The following is a 20,499-nucleotide window of genomic DNA, read 5'->3' on the forward strand; positions in this document are numbered from 1 at the left end:
CTAACCAAGTGAAAAATATTCTTTCAATAAGAATAAGATTGGATAGCATTCAGTGTAAGGATGGTAAAAAAAAACTTTTAGTTTTTTATAACAATTTAAAAAAAGCTATAAATAAGAAATAAATATTATATTGATTGGAAAATTTTTATCAATTTTATTTTTTTTAGCATTTACCTGTGATCCAGTGTAGCTCAATAGTTCGCTGTCGTAGCTGCAGGACATATATCAATCCTTTTGTATCTTTTGTAGATCAGAGGAGGTGGAAATGCAACCTTTGTTTCAGAGTAAATGACTGTGAGTAGAAATTTCATTTAGTGTTTGTATTTTTTAAATTTCCTTTTTTTTTTGACATTCTTAATCGTTTTTTTTTTTAAATGTTTTGCTGTTATTTTTGCAGTGCCTGAAGAGTTTCTCTATGATCCAGTTAGCAGGACTTATGGTGATCCTTCACGAAGACCAGAAGTGCGTAATGCTACTATTGAGTTTATTGCACCTTCAGACTATATGGTAGGTTTCATTCATAAATATATGCATGATATGTTTACACACACACATACATTAAGTGTGGAAATAATCTGAAAAAGACAAAAAAGAGAATTTCTGTTCTACACACACACAGATATCTCACTGCATGAGTTCTTAATTTTAACTCATGATATGACTTGGATGGGAGCATATGAAACTTGAGTTTGTCTTGAAGCATGAGAAGGTAATTTGTAATATAAAATTCCAGCAGATGAGTGTTGGATATGGTGAATGTGTCAAGAAGGCATAGAATCAGGTCACAGCTCAGTGATCGCCAGTATCAAGTTGAAATTCAAACCACAAGAGAATTGCAGTTGAAGAATCAGTCCCAGTGGCAGAGAAGTCAAAGAAGAGGTGGATCTCACAAGTGACATCAAAGCTAATTCAAGAAAAAAGAACTTTTAAGATTAAGAGAGATTTCTGTTGAAATAGAAGAACAGTAGTATAGAATGAAATGTAATGAAGTAGATAGAAGGAACATATCAAATCTATTAGAGCAGTGTGAGAATATCAATAAATACTATAGTAAATCCAGAACAATAGAAGCATACCAGATGAATCAGAAACATCAAGAAATGGAGCCCAAAAGCAGAGAACCATAAAAGATGAAAAGGATGAAATCTTGATGAACATAGAAGAAATAGGGTGGAGAGAGAGAGATCGATGGACAAGATACTGCTCAGTTCTATAAGACATGGAGAGGTGTTGAGGTCTGAAAGGGATTAATTAATGAATTGAAGGAAATATCACCACCAAGCACAGAGGAAGAGATGGATATACTGAGGGATGAGGTTTTAAAGGCAGTAAAGCAGCTAAAGAACTATAAAATGCATGGGAATAATGAGATGATTACTAAGGAGATACTGAAGCATGGTATAGAGATAACGATAGGCAGACTACACTAGTTATGTAACATTGCATGGAATGAAGAGGATCACAAAAAGAATAGTCAAGATCACTTCTAATACCCATTCACAAAAAAAAAGGGAAGCAAAATGAACTGTAAAAATTGCAGAACATTTACTTTAATGAGTCATTTTGTCAAAGTACCTATGATGTGATATTAACAAAGAATAAGGGAATTGATGGAAGAAAATCTAGATGAGAAAGCAGGAGTACTGTGCCCCAAATATTAATGTTAAGATTAATTGTGGAGAAAGTTTTACATCAAAATACAGTAAAATTTGTTCACAGTGGAATCGCAAGGGACTAAATATATTTTCCACATTGGCCAAGTTTCCGCATTATACAAAATTGCAAAAAAATTTAAAATCCATTAAAATCACATTATGGTACATACCTGTTTATGAGTGAAAATCGGCTGTGCTGGCTCTTATAAGTAGGTGATACTTGTAGACCTATGTTATTAAAATAATAGTAATAATAATAATAATAATAATAACACATTAAAGTATTAATGCTCTATTACACTGCACATTACATGTTTCCAATATACAACTCATTGAGATTTCTTCCACAGATCCAACAAAGAAACTTGTTTCCACTTTTTTGTGATCATGTCTTTTTGAATGCAGTCATTAACTGTATACAATAGTTCAAGAAGGCTGGAAGAGTTTGAATCAATTGCAAACCACATTACTTCACTGATGCAATGAAGGGCCTGTTCATGTGTACAAATTTTCATTGAAATATCCTGTTCTCCGGCTGCTTCTTCCCCTCCTTCCTCCTCTTCATCCTCCACATCTTCAGGACTGGGTTAAGGTGGTACACACCAGGGCAACTCGTTGCAAAGGTGGAGCAAGCTACCAACACTCCTATCCTAGTATATGCAAAACACATAGATGTGTTTTGCATCATAGGAGATACTAGGATAGGAGTGTTGGTAGCTTGCTCCACCTTTGCAACGAGTTGCCCTGGTGTGTACCACCTTAACCCAGTCCTGAAGATACTTTCAGGCGCAAACTTTGTTTGCTCACACTTGGATAAAGGATTAAACTAAATTTATTATACTCTAACCAAGTGGAAAATAAACTTTCAACATCTCCACATCTTCATTTTGTGTATTTCTTATCGCTAGTAGAGCTGTAGCAGATTCAAAACTGTAATGTGTGGCTAGATGGTCATCACTCCAAACAAAGTTCTCTGTATCACAGGAAAGTTCTTTTCCTCGGCAGAGATTGGATATTGCAGCAATGTTTTCACTCGCCTCCTCCAAATTACCTGCCACATCACTTTCCCCAAACCCAGTTTTAGCAAAACACTTGTTTTTATATTTCTGCTTTAATTTTCTTCGCTGCCAACCCAATCCAATTCACAGCATCCAGAACTGATACAGATCTTGCTAATGCGTAAGAGCTATCGGCTTCTTCTACATTCGAAATCAAAGATTGCATCAAAAATCGTCTGTAGTGCGATTTGAATGTGTAAATAACACCCATAAAAAAGGGCTGTAATACACTTGTTGCATTTTCTGGGAACCAGGCGATTTTCACATTTGAAAGTGTTACCTTTGGGTGGCAGGTAGCATTGTTAAGAAAAAGGGTGACATTTCTATTTTCCTTCTTCATTTTTGCATTAAACATGTTTAACCACTCTTCCATTGTAGCTACAGTCATCCAAGCTTTTATATTGTTTCTCCAAATCACTGATAAATTATTAATTTTCAGGTTCTTGAAACATCTTGGTTTTGTTGCTTTTCCAATCATGAGAGGCTTTTCCATTTCTCCCACCATATTCCCACACAATAACACTATAAGGCTTTCTTTGGACATTTTGCCCCCAGGACACTTTTCTCCCTTAACTGCGAGTGATTTTGTTGTTAATGCTCGAAAAAACAATCCTGTTTCATTCGCATTGTAAATGTTTTTAGGTTCATATGGTTAAATCAATTCTAGCCGTTTTGGTTTCCACTCACTACTACACTTTTATTTATCCACATCTTTAGATTCCCCACAGACTTCGTTCCATACAATATTGTGCCTCTTCTTAAAACTATCCAGCCATCCTCTAGATGCCTTAAACTGATCATTCCCAAGAGATTTGGCTACTGCGAGAGCTTTACTTTGGACCATTGGAAAGGATATGTGAATGTTTTTTGATCTTGCATTCGTGAACCACTCCCACGCTACCGTGTTGATTTCCTCGTTGCCGATAACCTTTGCCTTCCTCTTCATTCGACTGTTTCCTTGCAGCCAAATGACAATGGCAGGTAGTATACTTTGTTCTATACTTGCGTTTTGCCACACTTAAACTGCATCATTATTTCCTGTACTGAAAGTTTATCCTTTTCTTTAGCTTCAATGACTTTGACTTTTTCGTTTAGTGATAATGCCACGTACGATTTAGCCATGATGCAAAAAATGAACTGATTGGTTTGTTGAAATTCAGGTTACTGAAATGTTACTGAAATGATTTACCGGAAACTGACCAACATTAATTCTCAAACAAAACAGTAAAAGCAACACAAGTGGCAAAATCTAATAAATATAGGTGTATTTTTAAAACACTTCCTGCTTTATACAAGTAATTTTTAATAAATTCTTCAAATATTGCTTTCCGTTTCCGCGTTGGGCAGATTCCGCATTATACAAAATAAATAACTGTAATGCTTATTCTTGTGGCCGGGACCATATAATTTGTTCACATTGAGCAAGTTTCCTCCTTATTCACACTCTGCCTTGGACAAGTTTTACTATATTAATGTTTGTTTTGTTGACTTTTAGAAAGCTTTGGACAGCATAGAACAGAAAGTGGCATGGGGCTGTACTTCATCTTGTGGAATGGACAGAAACCTGATATATCCATTGAAAAATGTCAATGATAATGCAGAGGCTGGTATGATAAATCATGGAAGACACGAAGATTCTAGACAAGAGACCAAATATCCTTTATCATCTTTATCATGCTTTTGGCAAGAAACAAGGGATGTTATGTAAGAGAATATAAGGGTAATTTCAGTTCAAGATACAATAATGTTTTGCAGATGATAATTATTATTGAAGAAGATGAAAAATTAGAAAGAAGAGCGAGTTAAGCAAAGAAGGAAAGAGTCATGGGTCAGTGAACATTGAAAAAACTAAAATAATGATATTCGGAGAGAGGAACATGAGCTGGAAGATTTTGGTAGAAAGGCTTATGTTTTGGTTATTTGTAACTACTATTTTTGAAGAAATTACAATGTATACTGAATATTAATTATAATAACTTTAATTAATACTTCCAGTATTTTGCTAAAGCAAAATTGCCATCATCAGGGATCACTGAATAATGTGTGTATGCAGGCACTAATACTGAGTAAATAAGACTGAAAAATGACAACCAAAGTTGGCACCTCCTAGTGGGCTGAATTAGGTGGTTTTGGCTTTGGGCTGAAGATCTGTGGATTAGTGCTTCCCAAATTTGGGGCAGTTTCATGCACTCAAATTTGTAGAGATTTGGAAAGTTTCTCAGAGTTTGCAGATTCCAGAAATAGCTTCTCATATTTCCATTTGCTGCAGTGCAATAGAGTGACTGTCTTCTGGCCTATCCTGTGGCAGGTGGTTAAAGCATGTTCAGGAAGTCCAGATTGACTGTAATGATGGAATCGGATGTAGTCCATGTGTTCAGAAATTCTGATATTGACTGTCCCGCTTGTTTGGCCATAGTAGGACAGCTTGCAACTATAAGGGACCTTGTTTTTGTTAATTTTTCAGATGTGCCCCATATATATATATATGGAATGGTGATAGATGTTGTGTAGTCTCTGTTCTGAAGTGGAGTTGCCAAGGAAGGCTGGGAATAAAGCTTGGAGTATCTTCTATAGATACAATGAATCTATCATTTTTAAACATACAGGGTGTTCGGGATAAATTTGACATATTTATAATTAATTATATTTTTCCGTAAGTTACATGTATTAACACACACTTCTCTTCATTTAAAAGTTTGGACCCTTCTTCATTCATATACAAGATGTCAGAAAGGATGGATAGCTGGAACCCACCTGAATCATGGAAGAGAATAACTTGTATCATGATGATTCGTGCCCGCCATCAAAATAAGGATATTACGACTGCTGCCCAATGCTCCCTGAATACAGTAAAAACAATCAGGCATGAACTAGAGACTTGCAATGGTGACTACGAGGATGTAGCAAGAAGAAAGATCCCTAGCAGACGATCTGATTGCGTTCGTACAGCAGAATTCCTCGCAAATCTGCAGGAACAGGTGTTGAAGAACCCTGGCATTGGAATTCGGGCTTTGTTCGTGGAGTTGCTAACTGTAGTCAAGCCCTGGATAACAAGGGTAGCCAATGGTAGGCCGTATGTATGGCAGCAGGATTCGGCCCCTTGCCACACCTCTGGGAAAAGTCAAAAATGGTTGTCTGAAAATTTCTACGACTTCACCAGTCCAAATGTTTGGCCTCCAAACTCCCCTGACCTTAACCCCATGGATTATTTTGTATGGGGCGCAGTTGAAAAAGACACCAATCGCACTTCCAGTAATACAAAAGCCCAGTTAATGGATAAAATTAAAACAGTTTTTGCAGCCCTTCCCAAGGAGACTGTAGCATCAGCTTGTTCGAGGTTTCGAAGCAGAATTGAAGCTGTGATCGATGCTAATGGTGGTTATTTTGAGTAAATCTTGTTGATAGTATTGTAATTAACTCTGCCTGTAATGTTTTTTTGTCAATTCATTAAATTTAATAGATACAAAGAAGATTTTCTTTTTCCTTACGAAACTGTCAAATTTATCCCGAACACCCTGTACATGTGCCTGAGCACAATATGTTTGTCATCAGAACCAAAAGGAATCCTGGATCCAATACACAACCTTTATAACCAGATCATCCAACATTCCAAAGGGATCTGAGGTAAAATTTAGAAGATGGAGGATATGCAACCCATCATATTTGAATTGTTGAACATAATGGATGTACAGTTGCTAATCCAACAGCAGTTTCTGACACTCTTGAGAAGATTTTTGCCCAAACACTTATCATATCATCTTAAAATAAATTTAAGAAAATAATCTTCATCACAGAAGCAAGATTCCTATGTCTTCTACATTAATTTTACTTAACAATGAATATCTTAATCATTCATTTCTTAAATTAAGGATAGGTGGTATACGGATTATTACATTATACTTCACCATTGTCATCAAATCCTGAATCATATTTACTGTAAAAGAGTGTAGAGGATAAGGATACTATGATAGTAGTATAAGGGAGACTGGAAAGTAATCAATTTTTTTGACTACATTTTTAATATAAATTTTATTAAAGAAAAAAATTAACATTATTCAATTATATAATCACCATTGTTAATTATAACCTTATTCCAATGATCTACTAAGTTTAGAATTACTTTTTTGAAAAAAAGTTTTTTCTTTGGTGGCAAAAAATGATATCAAACTCCTTTCTACATCATCTTGTGAACTGGAGATTTTATTTCTTATGCTGTGTTCTAAGGACCTGAATAAATGATAGTCACCAGGAGCAATATCCGGCGAATATGGAGGATGTGGTAGAATTTCCCATCCTAACTGTCTAACTTTTTCTTGAGTCATTCTTGTGGAATGTGGTTTTGCATTATCTTGCTGCAAAATTAGCGCAGGACGTTTGATTAACAATGCTTGATGTAGTCACTCTAATTGTTCACAGTAGATGGCTGCTGTGATAGTCTTACCTTGTTCCATGAGTTTGTAATGAATAATTCCATGAATATCCCACCAAATGCACAACAGAACCTTTTGTGGATGAAGTCCATCTTTAGTGTTGGAATTGAACTTTGATTTGGAGAAAGCCACTGTTTTTGCATTTAATATTCTTATACAGTACACATTTTTCATCACCAGTTACGACTCATTCCAAAAGGGTTCATTTTATTGTGTGGGCAACAATGAATTGCAAATCGTCTGTCTCTGTGCTTTATTGTTGTCTGACAGTTCATGCGGTACCCATACACCCTGTTTAAGAACCTTGCCACTCTTATGTAAGTGCTCTTGGACAGTTGACAATGATGAATTAAGTTTCTCTGCTAATTCTTGTATGGGTTGTTGTGGATCTGATTCAACGAGAGTCTTTAGAGCATCGTCATCTTGAGTAAGAGGTCTTCCAGATCGAGGACGATCAGAGAGATCAAAAGTTTTTTCTGCAAATCTCCTAAATCGCTGACATTTGTTAACCTTCAATACATCTCCATAAGTTGAGCAAATGATTTTGGTAGTCTCTGTAGCATTCTTTTTTTGGTGAAACAAAAACAGTATACAATAACATAAATGCTGCTCTTCAACTTTAAAGTCTGCCATATTAAAAAAAAAAAGATTTTTTTAAATAAAAAAGTAATTCTAATATTTAAATAAAAATCAAATTTAATAATTTATGTGTTATTTAAAAAAAAACAATCTGCTAAAAATGAACTATTAAAAATAATTGATTGCTTTCCGGTCCCCCTTATACATGAAAACTTTACATTATTGTTAACTTCATATTGACAGTTTTCATTCAAATTAATCATATCAGTCAGGAGTCCAGTATTGTCGATTTTATTAGTCTTTCAAGGCACTTCTGGATGCATCAGTCATCTAAATCTTGGTTTTACTCTGGACCTTTTTCCTGTCATCCTAGCATAAAACTCCTGTTTTGCTAAGTGTTCCTTTATCATCCTATTTTAGTGACAATACCACTTGAGATTAGCTTTACTCAATTCTCACTGCTGACATCAAGTTCCTTCTTAATATGCTTCTAGTTGATGATATGTTTTCATTTCCCTAATTTTTCTCAGGACTTACATATCTGTGTCTCCAGTCTTTGATCAGTTGTTTTATTTCTAAACTCACTCTCAGATCCATAAGTTAAATTTGGTTTGAACACTGTCCCTTTATATAGCTGCTTTAGTGTTTTGAATAATTTCTCTCCTATTCCATATAAAATACCAGCCAAATTTGCTTATTCTTTTGTCTGTTTGTGTGTTTAACTTGCCATCTCCATCAGAAAAGTGTTCCTAAATAGCTGAAATATGTTACTTTTTCTATGTTTCCCATATGCTTTTTTCTATGTTTCCTGGATGCAGTATTTTCAGTGTTCCTGCTGTTCCTGCCTAGTTTTGTAGTGTTTGTCTTTTTATTGCTTATATCCATGCAAAATTTATTACAGCAGGAATCCTGCAGATTTATACTGGATTATAACATCTTCATAAAGTAGAGCTGAGATTAACATCCAATTTTGATATCAGGCCTAATGCTGCTTTTGTTCATAATGTTATCCATATAGATTACATGCAAAACAGCACCTGTGTCTTGCATCTGAATTTCATCAAACATCTTTCAGTATCTACTCAAGGAGGTACAGGAAGATGTTACTGCTCACTTATAACTCAAATACAGACATATTTACTCAATATAATGTTCAGTATAGTATTTTGAGTAATGTTTCTCTTGACACCTTGTCATGCTTTTTCCAGAACAAATAAACTACCTTATTATATTTCTGTGATTTCACATCAGTTTAAAGTGAAAATCTGATCCTATATGGCATGAATTCAGCTTGTTATTTTTAAAAGTTCTCACACAGTTTTTGTTAATATACTTACATAATTCTTATCTTGAACATTGCAACAGAAAATTCTTCTAATTTTGACATTGTCACATCCCTTTTTTATAGATGGATATTATGAGAGTTGTATTTCAGTCATCTTGAAATTTGACTTTTTGACTGTATTTTCTGAAGTATAGCCATTTAAAAAAAAAACAAAAAAACTTGTACCTCTATAAGCATTTCTGGTTGAATATCATTAATTTATCTGAAAAAACATCAAAAACCACATCAGGTTTTTGATGTTTTTTTCTGCATGAATTATTGATTTGTACTTTCAGATTTCATTCCCTTGAATAATTTTCATAACTTTCATTCAGCATAATTACTCTAGACATTGAGAATATATGTCTGTAGTCTTCAAGTAACCTTTATCATTCTCTGATTCCTTTTACAGCCTCCATTTCTAACTTTTTTTTTAAGTCTCCAGAACATTCTGCCAACTCCCTAATATTTTATTTTTATATTCCTACCAAATTCTTCTTATGACATTTGTTTATCTGGGTCTACATACTGCTTTGCTTTCTTACATTTTTCTCTGTATTCTATTGGAGCATTCCCTGGCTTACTTACTAGGAACTTTTTTTTATTATTATTATTATTATTGTTCCGGGAAACTCCAAGGAGTCGACAGACTCATCGAGGGAGGCCCTAACATCATGTCAAGAACAACTATTCAACATTCACACAGTATCTATCATACCTTGCCTTGAACTCATTCACAGTCGTAGCACCCACAACAGACTCTGGAAGCTTATTCCACTCATTTACCACTCTCCAAGTAAAGAACCCAGCTCTAACACCCTTGTCAACCACGCTCTTGCCCAGCTTCCATGCATGGCCCCTAGTCCTCCCACCACCAGTCATATTTTCAAAAATATCTTCTGGATCAATCTTATAAAAACCCTTCAGTAACTTGAATGTCTCAATCATATCACCCCTCCTTCGCCTATCGTCCAATTTCTGCAACCCACAAATCTTCAACCTATTCTCATAAGGTTCATTCCACAGACCTGCTATCATCTTGGTCACTCGTCTCTGGACCCTCTCCACTTCCTCCCCATCACGAAGAAACCCTGGTGCCCATAGCTGGGCACAGAAGTCCAGATGGGGTCTTATCAAGGCTCGATACAGAGGAACAACAACTTGTTCGTCTCTGCATGTTAAAGTATTTTTCAGAAGCCAAGTGATTTGGTGAGCTGTTTTAGTTACTTTTGCAATGTGCCCCCTAAACTTTAACTCCCTATCCACCAACACTCCCAAATCCCTGGCCTCATCAATCTCCTGGAGTATGATTCCACCAATGCGATATACTGCTGCTATTCTTTTCACCCCAAAGTGCATAACCTTACACTTTGCCACATTAAATTCACATCCATTTTTCCTAGTCCAGTCCTCCAAACTATCCAAATCATCCTGTAAAATTTTGACATCTTATGCACTCACAATTGCTCTACCCAACTTTGCATCATCAGCAAACAAGTGAACACTTCCTCTCAGATTCTTTCCAATATCATTGATGAACAAATTGAAAAGCAGTGGTCCAAGAACAGAGCCCTGTGGCACTCCACTAGTCACAAGACGTCTTTTAGACTCCACTCCTGAATAAACCACTCTTTGATATCTCTCCTTCAACCACCCTCTTATCCATCTCACCAACCCTATATCTATACCCATCTGCTCCAGTTTACTGATTAGGGTTCCATGTGGTATCCTATCAAAGGCCTTGGCAAGGTCCAGTAGTATCACTGTAAACCCATTACCCCTATCCAGTTCAGCCGTCACTGTGTTATAAAACGTGAGCAAGTTACTGAGGCATGATCTACCCTTCACAAAACCATGTTGTCCCCCATACAATATCCCATTTTCATCTATCCAATCCTGTATTCTTTTCTTGACTAATTTCTCTAAGACCTTGACAATGATTCCTGATATGCTAATCGGTCGGTAATTTACAACAGCAGTCTTGGAACCACCTTTATGCAGTGGAACTATTTTCCCCTCTTTCCACCCGCTCGGGTCTAACCCAGACCCGAGACTCAAATTAAACAAAATAGTCAAGGGTACTGACAATTCTTTAGCTGCTTTTTGTACAACACGAGCTGGTATACCATCCAATCCCACAGATGTATTGACATTGAGGTTATGCAATAGACTACTCACCTCCACTTCATTAACCACAATTCCCGTATAATCTACTGGTTTATTCGTTTCTGCAATGTCACCACCTGGATGATATACTTTTGCAAAGTGCTCACTCAGTAACTCAACTGATTCAGTTACCTCCCTACCATCAGCATTCTTTAAAATCAATCTGCCATGTATATTTTTCCTTTTACTTGCTACATATCTAAAAAACTGTTTAGGATTCTCTTTAGCCTGCATGGCCAATGTTCTTTCGTAATCCTTTTTTGCCTTTCTTACCATACTCGTCACCCTTCTTGCCTGCGCTTTATACCGTTCATGTGCCTGCCGGTCACCCTTCTCCTTAAATTCCCTCCATAGTTGTTTCTTTTTTTGCAACTCAAGCTTAATGGTGTTATTCATCCATTTAACCCCTAGTTGATTTATTATTCGGACTCTAGGTATACAGTCAGCCATTGCTTCATGCAAGCACTTCTTAACTACCTCCCATGCACTATCAACTTCTAGTCCTTGCAGTTGTACATGCCATGGCACTGAACCAATCAAACTCCTAAGCATGTCATACTTTCCAGCCCGATAATTCCACATGTACCTTGTCTTAATTGAAAATTCTACACCTTTAGCCACCTCCCAAGTTAAGACCCTATGATCACTCTCACCGATTGGTGGCAATGTGGTCATATTTGTTACAGCCAAATCCTCAGATGTAATTACTAGGTCAAGCACTCTCTGACCCCCAGTATTTTCCATTACATGCTGTCGCAGATAGTTATCCCTTAATAACCGCATAAAATCCAGTTCCTTCCTCCCGTGTGTCCTCTCCTCACTCCAATCAATGCGACCAAAGTTGAAATCTCCCATAATAATCACCCTCCTTCCACCCATTTCTTCTATTTGCTTGTGCATACTGTCACCACCATCTTTTCCATCACTTGGTCTATAGCAGCACCCAATTGTATATTTAGTTCTGCTAGCGACAATCTCACACCAAATGGCCTCAAATGTGCTCTTTTCTCTATCCTGCAATTCAACTTCTATTCTCCTTGGCTGGAGCTCATCAGCTATCATCAACAATACTCCTCCCCCCATTTTATTCTCTCTGTCATTCCTGAACACACTACATCACATTCAATCCCACTAGTTATATCATCTACAGTCACCCATGTTTCACTAATACCTATAACCTGTGGTCTGGAAGTGCCAACCATGGCCAAAAACTCTTCCTTCTTGTTCCTAATACTCCTAGTATTAGTGTACATGAATTTAAGACCCCCATTAGCCCCAACCCTACCTTGATGTCTTATATTAACTATCCCACTCAGATTTGTTGTCCTTATTTGCTCTGGCATATTATATTCATTCTTACATTCAACTGCCTCCATAAGGACTGTATCTCTACTCCCCCCCCCCTAACAAATCTAGTTTCCCTGAATTTGCACATCCACTACATTCAGCAACACTTTCTCAAGTCTTCTTACACCGTAACCATTCAAATGCAAGCCATCCATCTTATATAGATCCTTTCGCCCATCAAACTCACTCCACACATCCATAAATTCCACACCACTCGTCATACATAACCCACGCATAAAGTCATTCGCAATTATAGCCCTCCTTTTAAACATTTCACTGTCATATAACCCATGCATAAAGTCATTCGCAATTATAGCCCTCCTTTTAAACATTTCACTGTCATACCGTGGCAAAAGACTAATCATTCTTACTCTCTCACTCTTTTCTTTTGCTACCTCAAACAATTCATTCAGGTCTTCTATCATTTCCATTTTATCTCCTTTCAAATCATTCGTACCTGCCACAACAATCATTTCTTTCACCCTTTCCTTTTGCTCTCTAATAGGCGCAGTTACGTCCTTTATGGTCGCACCAGGTTGGTAAGATTTTGTCAAATCCTCTACTAACACACCTCGTACTAACGAGTCTCCATACAGCACTCTATCCTTCATTTTGTTCATGTTCACATTCATACGTCTATTTTTCCTGTCATACCTTTTATTATTGGTTGGTTCATTCAGTCTACTTTTGTTCATGCACTCTAGCTGCTGTTTTGCTCTTTCTATCGCACTATTCCACAACGCGATCTCACTCAATGCATCTATCTCATCTTTTTTGTTCTCTGAGAAACCATTTATACTATCATTCACACTTTCTACATTCACACTCTCACAATTTTCATGTACAACCTTGCCGTTTCTTGTCATATCCCTATTTCCTTCATTCTGAAGGTTGACAAAAATATCACACTCACGATCCGAAATACACTTCAATTCCTCATTCTCCCTACATTTTCTACACACGTTTAATCCTTTATTATCATCTAACCATACTCCGACCGCACGCCGCAAAGCGTACATTTCACAGCTAGTACACTGACTCATTTCTTTTATGCTACCGTTCTTTGATAACGATGGCGAACCTTCATTACTGGCCGCCATTTTCCTTCGCACAGGTGCCATCCTTATTTGCAACGTGTTTTGTCAAATTATACGTTATAACACACCAAAAATAGACGCACTAAAATACGCAAGGCAAACAAAACAAAACTACACAATATTAAGTAATTTGTATCGATAATTGAAAATGATACTTATCTTATCTGGAGCTTGCACGAACACTACACATTACGAATTCATCTAGCGGCGACTTCCTGACATAGATTATGTTATAAAACACTTTAGTACACTAACCACGCTAATAAAGCTCCAATAATATACCAAAATTACACACTTAAGTCCATTAAATTGAATCCAAAACACCAATAAATCAACAAAAAACACAAATCTCTCAGGAGCTCTCCGATAGCGCACACACACACACACACACACACACACATATATATCGATACTTCTGTATCGATATATATGTATCGATACTTTTGATACTTCTTTTCTGTGACTGCCTCTTTAACTTCACACATCCACCATGGAGTTCTGTTTTTTTCTACCCTTGCAGACAACTTCATCACTTGCTTCAAAGACTGAATCAGTAAATGTTTTCTTTAGTCTGCCACAAAGTCTTTAAGGTTTGGTTCTTGTTTTCAAATTTTCATCTTTTTTGAATAATATTTGTATATTTGAGTCTACAGTCCAATTCTGAAACTTCTTCACATTCTTTTTAAAATTTTCTTATATATTTTTCTCACTACAAAGTTCAATTTTGCTTTATCCTGCTCAAAATTTCATTTCTTGTATACTGAACGAACATGAAGATATTACTATCAAGAATGACATAGTCAGTGAGACTTTTCTTATTCCTTGCTTCTTCTCTCCATGCAAATTTGTGCATATCTTTAGGGAACAATGTGTTAATAATCTAGTTCGTCCTGAACTGCAATCCAGTAAGGACTTATTTGGAATTGATAGGCAAAGAGTAACTCCATACAGGGGATATAGGGAATTGAGTACAGTCGTGTGATATTACACAATTAGATGATATTGTAACCATTTACAGTATTGTAAGTGAAGTTAGCAACTGTACATAAGAACTATCAAAAATCTCTAGAGAATGGACTGACATTTTGTGTTTCGGCAGACCAAACTGTATTCTGTATTGGTATTTCAATGATGGTACATAGTAAATTGTCATGCTCCCTTTGGTATCACCTAGTTAAACAAAGCCTGTTTTGTTTTCTTCAAGAAACTAGGCAAACAAGTAAAATATTAACTGTTGGAACAAACTCGGCGTTTGCAGAATTCATGATAGTTATCATCAACATGAGCAATATTAATGAAAAAGAATGAAGTACCATGTTGATGTAATTGGTATCTAAAAAAAGAAGACAGATGAAATTCTTATAAATAGCAAATACAAGATGTTATAATAACAGTAATGATCAGAGAAAAGGAATAGCTGTAGTATTTAAACACTAAACGCAAAGATAATCTTCTTGAACTGGGAATTTCAAGTAGTGATGTGGGCAAACATCAAAATCGGCAGTAAGACTTATTTGTTTCTGTGATCTGACAGAAGATGCTAAGGAAGAGGTAGAAGAGTTTTTGGGTCATTAGAGAAGGCAGCTGACATGAAGAAAAAAGAAAAATTAGTCTTTGTTGGAGTTTTAAATAACAGGGTAGAATGTGAATATCACACAAACAGAAATGTTTTGGGGAAAAAAGAACAAGACTAATAATAATAAAAAAGTATATATTATTGATTTCTTGTCAGGACATGAAGTCATTACTAATATCATGTTCCAACTTAATGAAGTGCACAAATTCATGTGGAGAGAGAATACTGGAAATAAGTCATATTCACCATTTTATTGTTGATGGCAATCTTCACACTTGTTCAGGATATAAATATGCAGGGAATTGGGTATAGCAAGTGACCATAATTCAGTTTTGAGCAGGATAAAAATAAATTTCATATTGAATAGAAAAATATATATACAAACATTTTAAAAAGTATCAAAGTGAAGCAACTTTCAGCAGTGAACTAGACTCAAATACATGTATTATGCATTATAAATGAAATAGTTTGAAAAGGAGAACGAAACCTTCAGGCAGGACTCATTAGCAGCCTCAGAAAGAACAATTCATTTAGGCAGAGAGGTATATGGTGAAGTCGTTTAGAAGGATAGAAACTCCCTGGCTGACTGGGAAAGCTAGAGACAGTCATAGAAAAGAAGGAAGTATATCAAAAGTTCTTAACAAGTAAATAGTCTGAGAGAATATGGAAAAAAATGTAAGAAAAGCATCATGTAAAAGTAGCTAAACAAAATTCATGGACAGACTTAAGTGATTCCTACTCACTTATACCAGTTACCAGTTTATTTTTGTCATCCATTTCCATATTTAATTTTCCATGTTCACTATAAATTGTCTATAAATCTGCCTATGCACTAAGCTCTTTGCTCTCTTTTATTTTGTTCCTTTATATAATCATTAAATTCCTGATAACACCCTTCAAGGGTGTAGAGGATACTATTATAGTATTACATGGAAAGTTTATTAATAACTTTCTGTTGGACAATTAGTCTTTAAATTAGTCTGTCATGACTCCAGTATTGTTGTCTTATATTTCAGTCTTCCAAGGCAATTATAAACTGCATCAGTCTGTCCAGATCTTGATCTTCCTTTGGAATTTTGTCCTGGCATCAAAACTTATTTTGCTAACCTAACCTTTCTCATTTTGTTAAGGGATCATATCACCTAAGATTAGCATTATACACCCTCTGTTCAAAAAGAAACTGAACTTTTTTATAGAAAATAAAACATAGGCCAATTATAATTATTCAAATCATTTATTTCAATCAATATACTCCCTCAGCTTTGATACTACGTTTGGCATGGTCAATTAATTCATTAAATGAGTTTTTTTATCGTTTTTTGGGATACTGTTGAGGGTTGTGGTTACTGCCGCTTGAACGTTTTCAATGGTGTCGTGTTGCTTTCCTTTTAACGGATAATGAAGTCGGGGGAAGAGAAAGAAGTCACAGGGTGCAAAAGTGACCAGCTGCCTGCATCATGATATTCATGCCATACACGACGAATTCTCGCTATCAATCACTTCAAAACTTTGAGATTTGAAACTCACCATCGACTGTTTAGTCAGGCGGAACGAATTCTTTGTGGATGATGCCCTTGGAATCATAGAAACAAATTAGCATTGTCTCTACTTTTGACTTCTCCAAACAACTTTTTTTCTATTGCCCCTCTTCTGGTGGTCTCCACTCAGCACTTTCGCTCTTTGTTTCGGGCTCATACTCATAACACCACGTTTTGTCACCAGTAACGATCGTTTCAAGGAAGTTTGAGTCCTTACGAGTGGTTTTAATGAGGTCCTTGCAGTGTTCAATTCGATACATTTTTTGAACGTCAATCAACTTATTGGGGAACAAATCGCAAATTCAATTTACGAAGGCTCAAACTCTTAGTCAAAATGTTGTGTACAGTTGAATTTGGAATCCTCAATTCATCTTCAATCAATCTCACAGACGATTTTGGGTTTTCTTTGATGAAATCATGCACTTTTTGGATGTTAAGGATGACGGGACGACCCGGTCCGGCTTCCCGTCGTCCTCGAGCATTTCACGACCACTTTAAAATCACTTAAACCACTCATAAACTTGAGTATGGGAAAAGCATTCATCACTGTATGCTTTTTGAAGCATTTGATGCATTTCAGTAAAACTTTTACTAAGTTTAACACAAAAGTTGATCGCAGCTCTCTGTTTGAAACTCATTTTCCAATTGTTCGTCAAAACACACTGTCACTCTTGGCACTATAACTCAGCTTCTAACAAAACAAATGTCATAAACAGTTAACACAACACTAATGAAGGTTGCTGCTTTCGACAACAAAAAAATACAACAGGTGATGCCAGTAGTTTCTTCTATTTTCAAAAAGTTGGGTTTCTTTTTGGACAGAGGGTGTATGCTTATTGTTGAACGCTAACAATGTCATTCTCCTTCTTAATATCTTCACTTTTAAATACAATTCTGCTACTGATGCCATCTGTTCACTTCCTTAATTTTTCTCAAATCTTTCATAACTGCTGTCTGATCTTTAATGAACTGCTTTATATTTCTAACCCAGTCCTCAGACCTATAAGTTAACATTGGTTTGAACACTGTCTTGTACATAGCTAGTTTAATGTTTTGATTAATTTCTTTCATATTCATTCTGCATAAATTTATCCATTTGACTTCCCACTATACCAGTTTATTTTTGTCATCCATTTCCACATTTAATTTTCCCATGTTCATTATAAATTATGTCTGTATATCTGAAATTTACTTGTTCTGTAGTTTCTCCATTGAGAATGAAGCTTATGTTCCTGCTTATTTTCATATTTTTTTTTCCCTTTTTATTGCTAATTTTCATAGCGAATTTGTTATTAGTGATTACTCACTCTAATCAGAGAACCCAAAGACCTGATTAGATTGAGCAAAGATCCTTTATGGAATTTAAATAGGAGTATAACATCTGCTGGAAGAATAATATTTGCCATGTAACAGCTTTCTCAACCCATTGTTCTTATGGGTGACTTTCGTTTCTTCGTGTCAAAGCTAACGAACTTGCTTTTGCACTAATGGGCAATGCCAAATTTTTCACCATATGCTTGACAATAATGACCTCCCCCCCCTCTCTCCATTAATAATAGATGCAGTACATTCTTTCATGTGTTTGTCTACTTGTATTCTGCAATACATTGTACAATCTGCTCATGTGGGATGTTAAAGAAAACATATGGAAGAAATTATTTCCCTGTGCTTGGTACTATATCCAAGGAATTATATTCTTCCACACTGACTCCCATGTGAAAAATTGACCAGGCTCACTGGAATACAGTGATATATATATATATATATATATGTAACAGATTGTCTTGTCCATGTAGCAAGAACTACATTTGGAGGGAATTTGGAACTATGGAGGGAATTTAAGGAGAAGGGTGACCGGCAGGCACATGAACGGTATAAAGCGCAGGCCAGAAGGGTGACGAGTATGGTAAGAAAGGCAAAAAAGGATTACGAAAGAACATTGGCCATGCAGGCTAAAGAGAATCCTAAACAGTTTTTTAGATATGTAGCAAGTAAAAGGAAAAATGTATATGGCAGATTGATTTTAAAGAATGCTGATGGTAGGGAGGTAACTGAATCAGTTGAGATAGTTGAGTTACTGAGTGAGCACTTTGCAAAAGTATATCATCCAGGTGGTGACATTGCAGAAACGAATAAACCAGTAGATTATACGGGAATTGTGGTTAATGAAGTGGAGGTGAGTAGTCTATTGCATAACCTCAATGTCAATACATCTGTGGGATTGGATGGTATACCAGCTCGTGTTGTACAAAAAGCAGCTAAAGAATTGTCAGTACCCTTGACCATTTTGTTTAATTTGAGTCTCGGGTCTGGGTTAGTCCCGAGCGGGTGGAAAGAGGGGAAAATAGTTCCACTGCATAAAGGTGGTTCCAAGACTGCTGTTGTAAATTACCGACCGATTAGCATATCAGGAATCATTGTCAAGGTCTTAGAGAAATTAGTCAAGAAAAGAATACAGGATTGGATAGATGAAAATGGGATATTGTATGGGGGACAACATGGTTTTGTGAAGGGTAGATCATGCCTCAGTAACTTGCTCACGTTTTATAACACAGTGACGGCTGAACTGGATAGGGGTAATGGGTTTACAGTGATACTACTGGACCTTGCCAAGGCCTTTGATAGGATACCACATGGAACCCTAATCAGTAAACTGGAGCAGATGGGTATAGATATAGGATTGGTGAGATGGATAAGAGGGTGGTTGAAGGAGAGATATCAAAGAGTGGTTTATTCAGGAGTGGAGTCTAAAAGACGTCTTGTGACTAGTGGAGTGCCACAGGGCTCTGTTCTTGGACCACTGCTTTTCAATTTGTTCATCAATGATATTGGAAAGAATCTGAGAGGAAGTGTTCACTTGTTTGCTGATGATGCAAAGTTGGGTAGAGCAATTGTGAGTGCACAAGATGTCAAAATTTTACAGGATGATTTGGATAGTTTGGAGGACTGGGCTAGGAAAAATGGATGTGAATTTAATGTGGCAAAGTGTAAGGTTATGCACTTTGGGGTGAAAAGAATAGCAGCAGTATATCGCATTGGTGGAATCATACTCCAGGAGATTGATGAGGCCAGGGATTTGGGAGTGTTGGTGGATAGGGAGTTAAAGTTTAGGGGGCACATTGCAAAAGTAACTAAAACAGCTCACCAAATCACTTGGCTTCTGAAAAATACTTTAACATGCAGAGACGAACAAGTTGTTGTTCCTCTGTATCGAGCCTTGATAAGACCCCATCTGGACTTCTGTGCCCAGCTATGGGCACCAGGGTTTCTTCGTGATGGGGAGGAAGTGGAGAGGGTCCAGAGACGAGTGACCAAGATGATAGCAGGTCTGTGGAATGAACCTTATGAGAATAGGTTGAAGATTTGTGGGTTGCAGAAATTGGACGATAGGCGAAGGAGGGGTGATATGATTGAGACATTCAAGGTACTGAAGGGTTTTTATAAGATTGATCCAGAAGATATTTTTGAAAATATGACTGGTGGTGGGAGGACTAGGGGCCATGCATGGAAGCTGGGCAAGAGCGTGGTTGACAAGGGTGTTAGAGCTAGGTTCTTTACTTGGAGAGTGGTAATGAGTGGAATAAGCTTCCAGAGTCTGTTGTGGGTGCTACGACTGTGAATGAGTTCAAGGCAAGGTATGATAGATACTGTGTGAATGTTGAATAGTTGTTCTTGACATGATGTTAGGGCCTCCCTCGATGAGTCTGTCGACTCCTTGGAGTTTCCCGG

The 20,499-nt window shown here is 36.6% G+C and overlaps 1 protein-coding gene across 3 annotated transcripts in view; it reads left to right on the forward strand.

Moving 5' to 3' along the window:
- Positions 1–20,499, forward strand: part of Sec24AB (Protein transport protein Sec24AB) — a 290,512-nt gene that overhangs the window by 111,450 nt on the left and 158,563 nt on the right. For all 3 annotated transcript variants that reach the window (XM_090404311.1, XM_090404313.1, XM_090404312.1), the window contains 2 exons: positions 168–294; positions 398–507. In XM_090404311.1, the coding sequence (XP_090260437.1) occupies positions 168–294; positions 398–507 (237 nt within the window). The remainder of the gene's footprint in view (positions 1–167; positions 295–397; positions 508–20,499) is intronic.

The sequence above is a fragment of the Typopeltis vanoorti genome, chromosome 14 (genome assembly GCF_054136105.1).
Source record: "Typopeltis vanoorti isolate ZY-2024b chromosome 14, IOZ_Tvanoo_1.0, whole genome shotgun sequence".
Classification (NCBI taxonomy): domain Eukaryota; kingdom Metazoa; phylum Arthropoda; class Arachnida; order Uropygi; family Thelyphonidae; genus Typopeltis; species Typopeltis vanoorti.